Raw genomic sequence first — 11,363 nt, forward strand, 5'->3', positions numbered from 1 at the left:
TAAACACCTACCAGACCAGGCAAAACACAACACTTAACCAACAGAGGTTCCAGAACCAGAAAATGAAGCTCTGTTTTTGATGCATTGGCTAGTCAGCAGGTAAGATGGAGATTCGGACTTCGGAAGACACAGGTTGGTACTCCCAAAGAGGATGGGCTGAATGCATGGGAAGTGTTTTCGTCAGACATATGTTGACCGAATGAACTTCCAGGTTTGACTAACTATTTTTCTGTTTTAACAAGATGACGATTCTTATCAGGACGTGACATCTGCACTTCAAAGTGGAAATCAAGGTATTTTTTTTGAATGGATATTCACCGAAAAAAGCGTTCAATTTTAATTACCCGTGAAATCACTGATATGTGCAAATAAGCTAGACGTGACTAACTAGAGGGCGTTGTTCGTCTTCCTCCATACATGCGTGTTATTGTTGTATCTGAACTTAACTTCTCCAGTTCACTATTCTAATACTTGTGTGTTGAAACATGTACTTCGTGAAGACCTAAGAGGTTTTAGTTTTAACCAACTTTATTTTTGTTTTAAAAGAAGAGGAATTTGAAGAAAATGAAGAGCCGGCTTACGATGATGTGTCATCTGTACTTCAACGCGGAAATCTAGGTAATCCTGTGAAAGGATATTTACCGAATAAAAGCAATCAATTTTAATTGCCCTTAGAGATAGTTTATACGCAAAGGAACTAAAGTGACTGAACATATGACAATCATTCCATGAGGTCGTGTAGTGCTGAGACGATTTTTGTCATGATCTTGTATTCAAGAAAGGCGAATGCAATGATTTGTCATGTTCAGTTCTTCAAGCAATTGGATGGTGCGGACATTTCAATTTGATCTGGACAAAATTGATGGTATGAAACGACGACAAAACCTGGCATGAGGTGCCCACGTTTTAAGTTGAAATATGACTCTTCAAATGATTTGTGAAAAGCGAACGACGCAGGGTGTTCATCCAGTCTGACAAGCTCCTTTAAAGTCGCCTATATACTAGAACATTGTGAGCAACGAAAAAGGTTTACTGAAAGATCCGAAGTAATAGCGTTTCAGAAAATTATATGTTTATGGGGAGCAGGAATGGCGTAGTTGGGAGAGTGTTCACCTCCCGCCAATGTGGCGCGGGTTCGATTCCGGCCCGGTGTCATATGTGGGTTGAGTTTGTTGTTGATTCTCCCCTTGCTCCGAGGGTTTTTCTTCGGGTTCTCCGGTTTTCCTCCCTCCACAAAAACCAACATCTCCAAATTTCGATTCGACCAGGATAGAGGACCTGCATGAAAATCAGCGGCTTCCTCTCTAAATATTGTAGTTCATTTATAATTAATCCTTCCATTGAAATAAACCAAGAGTTTACTTGTTTGTAATGAAAGGCTGTCATGAAGACTACAGATTACTCAGAGTCGATCACGTTCACTGACGTTTAAAACGAGAAGACTCAAATTGAAGGAAATGAACTTTCCAGACGTGTAAAATCTAATTTTATGCTAAAATTTGTTTCCACTCTCTAAAAGAAATTGTCTCGGTTTTGGATCTTCCTATTCAGTCGAGTTTTGTTCTACATTTACGAGCCTTTTCTATTTTACGAACTCTACGTAATTGAGATCATTTACATTCTGTGGGTTTTTGATTTTCCCTATCGAGATGGCATTTAAATCCAACTTTTCTTGTATTTGCGAAGTAGAAATTAAAGTTCACCAAATCTGCTATATTTTCAGCCTTTTTTACGATAGAACTTCCCGCTTCCCGCCGCATATAAAATGAAACTAAAAAGATGAACCCTTGCTTGCTTGTGACCAAGATTCTGTGAACCAAGCAGAAAGTAAAAAATATATATACTAGGAGTTGCAATGTGAAAGTGGGTGCTGGCGTCAGAGCTTGAAGGAAAAATAAGCAAACGAAAACTTAATGTTGTGCTCGAGAAGTTTTCTTTCGACTCAAAGGTTGAAAAACAATTGGACTCGACGGTCGAATGAATGCTCTCCACGGATGAAATCGACACAGAATTTGTCTCAAAGCCCAAACAGTCATTTGAATTTGCAGTTGAATGGTTAGCTTCAACGAGCGATCCACATTTTGAATCTATGATTGCAAGCTTTTCCATCGCCTCAACGGGCAAATGTAACTCAATGGTCGAATTATTTACCTCAAGAGAGATTTTAACTCTCAAATTTAACGCCTCAACGGGCGAAGAATACTGTGTATGATTTGCCTCGTTTATGGTGTCCTTAATTTCTAACAGAGCGGGACGGCTGTACACAGCTATTGCTCGAACTCCACGTGCATTCACAAGTACCCCGGATATAAAAAACGCACTCGATTGCGCATGTCTCCGATCTTACATCCAACAAATTTTGCTTTTTCTCGCCATTGTAAAGAATAGGCCGCTGTCTCGCTAGGGCTCGCCAACAATTATTTGAGGTTAAGAATGAAATAAAGGGAGTCGTTCGTTTTGTTCCCTATAAGCGGTTTATAGTTGTATCTAAAGTAAAAAAAATTCCCTAGTTCCCTGTTCTTTTACTGTTATGTAGGAATGCGTCGTACTTTGTAAAGACCAGTTTCATACCTGACGTGTTTTCAATTTCACTAACTTTATTGCTGTTTTAAAAGAAGAGGATTTGGAAGAGCATGAAGAGATTTACGAAGACATGGTGCAATCTACCCTTAAGAATGTAAATCAAGGTAATCCTTTGAATAATTATTCTTTACCGAAACAACTGTACAATTTTAGTTCGCAGAAGAACAGTCTATGGATTTATAGCTGTATGCAAACTCAATATGCATTGGTAACAGTACCCTGGGAATTATGCAAATGACAGCTAACGTATTTTAAAGTGTTCCACCCCATCACTCTACTGGAAGAACTCGCGCACATCCTTGCACTCTCCTCCTCGAAAAACAGGAAAAGCGACTGACAGCTTTGCAGTATTACCACTCGGTTGTGAATTAATAGTAACCCTCATTCTCTCTACTGCTTCACACAGCTGGGACACTTGATCATTCATTTCTTCAGAAGGAACTTACTAATATTCCTCTATAGAATCAAAACTTGACTCTTCCAATTCAGGATTTGGCTTGCAAAATTCAGAATTTCGTTCTGTGTTTTGATAGCTGCGCTCCGTTACGGTCAGGTACAACCTTTTCGTAATTATCTTCGTCGTTTTCCGAGTCAGTGTGACAATCGCCCATACAATACGAAAGTTCTGAACCTTCTCTCAGAGTTGGAAAAACGTTTTGCGGAACCATAGCAGGCTCTTGCGCTTGGGTGTGAGATGTGCTGACTGAACGCCGTAAAGATCAAAGGGACTTAAAGAGAGTTCTTCTTTCTCTTGGAGGTGACGGCGCGAGAGGCGTGTTTAGCGATTCGGGTAATCTACCGGACCCAGTAGTCTCCTGAACCTCAATTTAATTTATTCGGCCAGGTCTCGAGTTCTTTGTCTAGTAATCAGGGATGAAACGTTAGTCGACTCTTAAGAACCAGATTTCAAAAATGAACATTGAAACAACCAGCGAAGCAAAATTATCGAACCATACAAAATCTTTCGGGAAAAGCGAAACTTAAACATTGCCCTAACTCACCATAAACTGAACTGCACAAACTACATTGTCTAACTGAGCTTAAAACGGAAGCGTGCCCAGTCATTTTTAACTTACAAGTCTTTTGTCTTCAAAAAGGTCCAAGTTCTTCACCAATCTTGTTAGATTCTTGCTTGCAGACGCGAGGAGGTAACAAGTCTCTATCTTTTATTCGGACACCTTTCCTTCATCACTATCCCCCCGTCTTATCTTCTACTTCTACTTCTTCTTCTGCTTTAATACTACTTTACTTGGAAGTGCACCCGCACTTAAATACCATATCAGTAGCTATGTGTGGGTCATACTGGAAGAACTGACCTTGGAGGATTAAACAATCTTTTAGAATACAAACCCAAACACTTAAACGCGACTTTCAGAAGGGGACTGCAAAGTTCTTGAAACAATGAATAGGAGCTAAAGTTTAGTAAACTAGAAACCCAAACAGGATCTTTGTGGGGGATTCAGAACCAAGACCAGTAGACGAACCCAAACATAGACCATCGATCGGGTATTCTTTGCAGCCTAATTACTCTTGATAAACTAAGATAGACAACTTGGAATCACAAGACTTTCTGTGTGGGCAGTCGGGTCCTAAAATCACAAGACTAACGTGATAACCGAAAAAAAATTATAAACAATTGGCGATAATGTGCCATAGATACTTTAAAATTCTATACAAGTTTGTGAACTTCACAATGCTTGTACTTAACTGTATGCAAGATTCTGTGAACCAATCAGAAAGCGAAAAACATTTTATTTGAGGTCGAGAATGATTAAAGGGAGTCGTTTGTTTTGTTTCATATAATTGGCATCCGTGTTCTTTTACTATCATGTAGGAATACGTAGTACTTCGTTAAGACAACCTTCATAGCTAACATGTTTTCGATTTCACTAACTTTATTGCTGTTTTAAAAGAAGAGGATGTCGAAGAATGTAAAGCGATGTACGAAGACATGCCATCTACCCTTAAGAATGCAATTCAAGGTAATCCTTCAAATAATTATTTTATCAGAAGAACAGTCTATGGGTTTATAGCTGTATGCAAACTCAATTTGCATAGGTAACTGTACCCTGGGGATTATGCAAATGGCAGTATAAAAGTATTTACAAGTGTTCCACCCCATCACTGTACTCGAGGCCGCAAAAGCGAAGCGGTTAGCTCCTTTGGATATCAACCCCGACTTACTCGATGGCTAACATCCAACAGGTCCCTCACGTTGTATATTTAGCAGTACTAGTACAAGCAATAGCAGCACAGGTTAACAGCAAGGCGGCAGTTTATTTTTCTTCAAGTAGCTGGTTTTAGACGGGGTTAACTTTAGTTGTGCAAATTTGTGAGTAGGATTAGTTGCCTGTGTTGCTTGCCTGCGTGGCAAAAGGTTTTGTACTATTTATGTCTGACGGGCTCATTTGCATGGTGAAATTTATGCTGATATATGCCTGTGGGGCTCGCCGGTGTGGCTAATTGGTACTGATGTGGCCTGTGCGGCTTGCCTGTGTGGTGGAATTGAATTGTTAATTGCTACTGTGAGCTTTAATTTGAAAACGTGGCGAATTTTTCTTCATACTATTGCCTTCGAGGCTTACCCGCTCCGGGTGTCCAGCGTAGTAACTTTGAACTGATAATACCTGTGTGACTTTTGAACTGATAATACCTGTGTGGCTTTTGAACCGATAATGCCTGTGTAGATTGCCTGTGTGGGTTTTGAACTGATAATTCCTGTACATGTGTATGCCTGTCTGCAGATCGTGTTCGAGGGACTTCGTGTCTCTTGTTGTGTCTCTTGTGTTTTGTCGATACTCGATAGTTTCTTATAATTAAGACTCAAGTAAGACTCACGTCAAAACAGCAAGGCTCATGTACGATGAGCTAATCTCCAACCCCCAACCTGTCCCAGCAAACTCAGGTGCAGTTTGTTTGTTTGCTTGGTTTTCTTACGGTCAATACCATTTTTGTCCCGTTTTGAAGTTGTAGTTGTCCTTAATTGTCCTGATGATTTGGTTTTTATATATCGTTCGTTTTATGTAACTCTTTGATAAATAGAGTTTTTCCTTTCTTTGGTCCCTATCTGTAAAATTTGTTGTCGTTGCTGTTGTAATTTTGTTGTTTTAATTTTGTTGTTTTGATGTTGTTGCTCTATGGCCCTACACATTGTTGATATAGCGTTCGCTGTTCATGCTGACCTTCACATAAACTCTGACGATATATCAGCCATCCTCACTAAAAAAAAGGAAACAAACTAATGATAATATTTGTCTCCTCCCATTTTTAGCGCCAATCGCAGAAGCTGTCCAGGATGTCGAATCTTCAAGCGTTATAACAAGTAAAGGTGGATTAATGAGCGTGAAGGGTGTCAAACTCGTATGCCCTCCTGGAGCTGTGGACGATCCAGTGACCGTCAAACTTGTTTTAGAAGAACCTCATAAATACTGTGGCCTGATACTTAACCATGGACTTGAAAATGATTTGAAATTTGGTGCACCCATCATCAATTGTCAGCCGAATGGCCAGACGTTCCAAAAACATGTGAAGCTTTTAATAACATTAGACAGTGAGAAAGAACATTTCAGTGAAGCCTTTCTCGTTTTGCATGGCGCACCAGCCGGAAGCGGAAAGATCTACTGGGAGGATATCACTCATAATTCCAGGTTTGATTTGGAAAACAAAGAGCTATCAGTGAACATCGATCACTTTTCCCTAATTGCAGTGCTGGTCAGGTTAGCTTGGGTTCAAACAAAAGAAATTGCGACGCGGTTAAACCTCATATCTTTCAAATATATGTTGTCGGTTTTTTTCAAAACCAATCACCAAGATTTACCTTGTGATGAGCTCGCTTTCGTGTTTATGAGCCAGGATATCTACAAGGAGCAGTTTTACCGAGAACACGATGATTGCGCACTAATGAAGCTCAAAAGTGATGGGTTTGAGGAACTTTGTTCCAAAGTTAGAAAGGAAAGCGGTTTTATCTACAATTACGAAAACCTGACGGTTTCCGTTCAACTGGGAGAAGACTACAAACCGGCCAACAACCAGCAAGAACGAATCACATTTGTCGTGGACTCTTCCGTTTGGTGGAGTACTGGGCATGTCGTCAAGCTGCCATTGCAGGCCTCTGGTACTGACGCCAAAATCCTGTGTGGAAGGATTGTTGTTGAAGGCCAGCATGGTCATGTTGGAGAAGATCACTTCTGCCAACAAGGTGAGTTTCGCTTTTAAAACTTTGCAATAGATATAAATAGCCAGACACTTATTATCATGGCAAAACACTTACACGTCATGCCGTTTTGCTTTATTCAGCATCCAGTTGAAACAATCTACCGGTAAATCACCCGAATCATGGTAGTTGATTAAATACAATAAATATAATAATTAAACCAATTTGAGAGTATGAATCGGCCAAGCCATGATTACAAAGATCCGCAAGCTGCTTGATCTAGAAATGGAAAAAAAGAAACATGCATTTTTACAACATAACACACAAATTCTATTACAGATCTGTGTGGCTACGTGAGACGACTTTTAGGGGTAGAGAACGCCATTTTCAACCTTAAACCCTTGACCCTAAAGCTTGGACTGTCTAAGGAAACGTCAAATGAAGCTGTTACATGTGGGCAAAGCGAGGCAAAACAACTGGAAATGATTTTGCTACGCTGGCGGGAGGCACATAAGAACACAGACGATTTCGCCGTGCTCAGAAAAGCCTTAGAAGGGTTACAACCTGAAGGTAAAAATGCTTTTATTCGCGTAGGTTTCCTATGGGAGCCTGTTTTGGCGACTGAAGGTAGGCCGTCCTTTCTAAGAGTGTCCTATCCTAGAGCTGATCTCCTTGTCATGGAACTCAATCTACACTGTAGGACTAGCTGACATGTGGCCTAGTATTAAGTGCTGCTCTCCACCCATGCCTCCAAAATGAAGAATTTCCTTTGCCAATTTTGTTTTCAGGTGTCCGCGCAAGATAAAAAATCAAATAGAAAGCAAGATTTGTACATCGTTAGAATGAGCGCAGTCACGTTTATATAGCGACCAATCCTATTCATAAAACTATTAATCTACTTTTTGTGTAGCAGCGTTCAAAGGATTTTTTCAGCAAAGAAACCGTACTTGATTTCACAATACTTAAATTACTTGAATGTATTCCACATGATGTATTCCATTTCTCGTGTTCTCAGACTACAGAGTGAAAGAAAGAGGGCAAATGCACATTGAGCATTTGAGGGAATTTGCTGTTACGATCGTGGGTTTGCAGAACACGGATCCTAACATGACAAAGTACTTGGGACATGAAATTAAAACGCTCTGCAGCTCTATTTTAAGAGACTGTTGCATCGAAATGGCAACCTCCAAAGAGGATTTGGACTTGGCAACTTCAACAGAAAACTGCGCAAGTCTTCTTGAAATCTATAAACAAATACCCGGGGACATTGCCAAGAAATGTAAGCTCTTGGGCATGACTCCAGAAGAATCCATTACAGCAGATTTCCTTGTGATTGTTCCTCAACTTGTACAAACCATAAAAGAAATCTTTCGAGATGTAAAAGTTCCACACCAACAAAGTGGATTACGAGGAGTACCTGATGAAACAGCCCTCCAAAAAATTGTTTCAGATATTCAAGAAGCTGCAAAAAACAAAGACATATCTAGGCTTTTCTGTGAAGTGTCATATATTCTTGAACACTTATGTCTCAACAACAATGGCAATCGCTCCACCGAAAACGAGATACATCAGTGGGGTGGCTCCAATATGATTATCACAATGCTTCAGTTCCTGGAAAAGTTTTTCCAAAGTTCCGAAGAACAAAGATTGTTCAAGCGATTGCACGTGTTTTCCTTTACCATCAGAGACATCATGTCAAACCCCACCGCTTTTGAAGGAAACTTCCTTCGTGATTTCCACAACGTTGCACTGAGTCTGCTGAAGTTTGCCAAGTTTGATCCATCACAGCTTGTGAGATTTGAACTGAGTGACCCAACTAATTCATGTCACACTCAAGGCAACGATGGATTGAAGTATGACAAGTCAAAGGAAATCTTTTCTCAGCTGTTCTGGATCCGTAAAGAGTCTGACGACGAGTTGCAACTTGAAGCAATTGCACATGTACATATCCACGGACTCATCCGAAGCATTGGAATATTTGAATCGCTGATCACACTTCCCGCATCCTGCAGCATGGCCATCGACAGAGTTCCGATCGGTTCCCTTTCCGTAACTGTTAAACGTGAACACGACGACTCTGGAAACCTTCGTGTTACTCTTTATGCAACTCAGAAGGAGAAAATCAGCAGGGCTTTGAAATACCTAGAGAACGAGTTAGGAGCAGATGTGGTTGACTTGAGTCAAACTGAAATCACACCATCCCACCTCAAAATGCGAAGCTTCGCGAAAGCAGGAACACCCGTCAGACTACGTTTGGTTCACAAATGGGGATCAGAGTCGCTTGTTCTTGACAGCAATGATTTTATGACCCTTGCTGATTCCACTGCAGGAGGTGCTTCTGTGCCTGGCCCTGGATTGGCAGGTTTGTGAAGAAGGGGTTTCATACTAGGGGTTTGACAATATGAGTATGTCAGCGTTCGTTTACCAGAAAACATCGCCCCTCATCAAGCCTAGAGTTTACTCTGATCTCCTTTCGGCTGGCGCTTACTTCTTCCCCCGCTAGAGAGAAGTCTTGACTTTAAAACTTCCATGCTGTTGACTTAACTCTGCAGATATTTGTAAAGTTTTTTGATTGGTTGTTGCTTGATTTGGAATTTTACTCTGTAAAGGACAACCAGAGACAGTAAACTTTCTCTGTAGAATATTTTGGCTGAAATCTCATACGCCTGTTTTGCAGGGAAAGGATATGATTAAGCGTCTTAAGATAGAAGTATGTTTACTCAAGGAACCACCTTTTTGACTAAAATGTTGTCTAGACTTATCTAAAAAGCCTGACTACAAAATGTATCAAAACTAGTTTCTATCCTTTATGTTTTACTTGTTTTCCATTTCGTTCTGAATGACTGCTCTAAATCATTTCAATTTAATATTTTCATATTGATGCCAAAATGAATTTCATTCAGGTTTCATTCCGCTCTTTCCGCAGAGATCGACCAACTTGCCTTGAGGAGTGAATTGCCAGCTCCTCCAGTAGCACGTGACTCGGCAGTTGAAAATCACAGCGGTAACTTTGTGATGGATCCTTCAAACGCTGAGTTGATTCAGAGACATTTCCACGAACAGCGCGGGCGCGTTGGTGAGAAATTATATTTCTCCCTGTAGGTTCGTACTCATACACACACAAACATTACATATTTACTGTTTTGGCAAAGTCAAGAGAAAACTTCGGAGAAATGCAGTCAGTTAACGGTAAAGCATAAGGTCAGTATTTAGGTGGGGAAGTTAAGTTAACACAGTCACTTTTTTTAAACTTTTGTTTCAGAGATCCACTACCATCAGAATTTCCTGAAAGGACATGTGTGCGTGGCAGGAGATTATACGAGTCTGAACATGCAACTGCCCAGTTCAGAACAGCGGTATGAAATGGAATTGTGTTTACCGTTTCTCTCAATTGATTGACCAGGGCGAAACAAACCAATGCAGCAGCGCCTCTTGTATGGTCGTTGTTAGAAAAGAAAAGCAACTTTTCTCGCAGGCTAGTTGAAGTGTCTTCGCCGGTAACTCAAAAGTTCCGCTTTTGTGTCTGGTTGTAGTTTTGTTACAATCAACCCGTCTTTGAACACGCGTTGCCATGTGGCGACCTTGAGAACGGTTCGCTGTAAACAGTGAATGAAGCTAAAAAGTTTTACAGAAGTCTTTTATTGTTAGTCTTACTTGTACTAACCAGTCAAAAGTACATGATTAAAAAAGTTTAACTGTTTGACTATTTTTAGTTCCCTAGAGGCTGGACCAAGCGCTGCTTCTCACAAGTGTTTAACAGCAGGACCTAGTGCACATGAAGCGTGAATCATTAAAATTTACTGTAAATGGACAAGTAGCTTAGCTATAACAGGACAGTTCACTTCGATCTTCCCATGGACGCAAGATCAAACTGTCTCGTTCTCGTCTTTGATATAATTTTTACGTACATAAGAATTCAAGTAGTTATAATATGTAATTACGATATTTTAGTTTTATAATTATTGGACTTGTTGTCTTTACTGCGCACGCGTAGCGTAGCAACTATACTGGAGAAACTGTTAAGCCTTTGGGTGCTTGGATGTAAATTACGTTCTAAAAATAGAAACTATTATTCTTCTAAATTCCAATTTCGATTTGGAAACAGTGAAAGGACAGCCTCTCAGTGCGATATGTCATTGCAAATTCCTTTTTATTTGTTATTTATTTGGGCTTGCATAGGGCTGGCGCGTCTGAAATTTGAATTGACCAATCAGGATTGAGCAGGCGGGAAAAACTTAATTGTCCTGACGTCAATTTATGTAACAGGAAAGGCATTGAAATCGGGCAACTTTTCTCGCCGAAGATGGCATTAAATATTCGCGAAAAGGGATTCACAGTGCCAAAAATATCAGATTGCAAAAAGTGAAAAATATGAGACATCTTGCGTCTCCAAGCTTCTAATTTGGCTCCAAAAATGGGTCACTGGGAACTCGCTCGTAATTCGTAGACTGAGTATCGTCAGGTAGGATATTAGTTGTGTTATTCTGAACAAAATATGTTGTTCCTCATCAAATTAAACTGGAGTTCTCAAGTTAACTATTATACGTGGCCAAAACAACTTTAGCATGATGATAAAAATGGGTGACAGGCCAAACACGACTCCTATTGGTCAAGATAGGAGAACTTT

General features: G+C 40.2%; 1 protein-coding gene across 5 annotated transcripts in view; it reads left to right on the forward strand.

Annotated features, from left to right (window-relative positions):
- Positions 1-11,278, forward strand: part of LOC149116146 (uncharacterized) — a 47,637-nt gene extending 36,359 nt beyond the window's left edge. For 4 of the 5 annotated variants that reach the window (XM_089282092.1, XM_089282096.1, XM_089282093.1 and 1 more), the window contains 10 exons: positions 243-293; positions 547-618; positions 2,616-2,687; positions 4,497-4,565; positions 5,855-6,781; positions 7,076-7,306; positions 7,752-9,098; positions 9,663-9,812; positions 9,999-10,092; positions 10,450-11,278. In XM_089282092.1, coding sequence (XP_089138218.1) covers positions 243-293; positions 547-618; positions 2,616-2,687; positions 4,497-4,565; positions 5,855-6,781; positions 7,076-7,306; positions 7,752-9,098; positions 9,663-9,812; positions 9,999-10,092; positions 10,450-10,522 — 3,086 coding nt within the window. In that variant the 3' untranslated portion in view covers positions 10,523-11,278. The remainder of the gene's footprint in view (positions 1-242; positions 294-546; positions 619-2,615; positions 2,688-4,496; positions 4,566-5,854; positions 6,782-7,075; positions 7,307-7,751; positions 9,099-9,662; positions 9,813-9,998; positions 10,093-10,449) is intronic. The other variant, XM_089282094.1, reaches the window with a different exon arrangement.
- The last annotated feature ends 85 nt before the right edge of the window (positions 11,279-11,363 follow it).

The sequence above is a fragment of the Orbicella faveolata genome, unplaced genomic scaffold (genome assembly GCF_042242905.1).
Source record: "Orbicella faveolata isolate gen_17 unplaced genomic scaffold, um_ofav_v1 contig_12, whole genome shotgun sequence".
NCBI classification, from domain to species: domain Eukaryota; kingdom Metazoa; phylum Cnidaria; class Anthozoa; order Scleractinia; family Merulinidae; genus Orbicella; species Orbicella faveolata.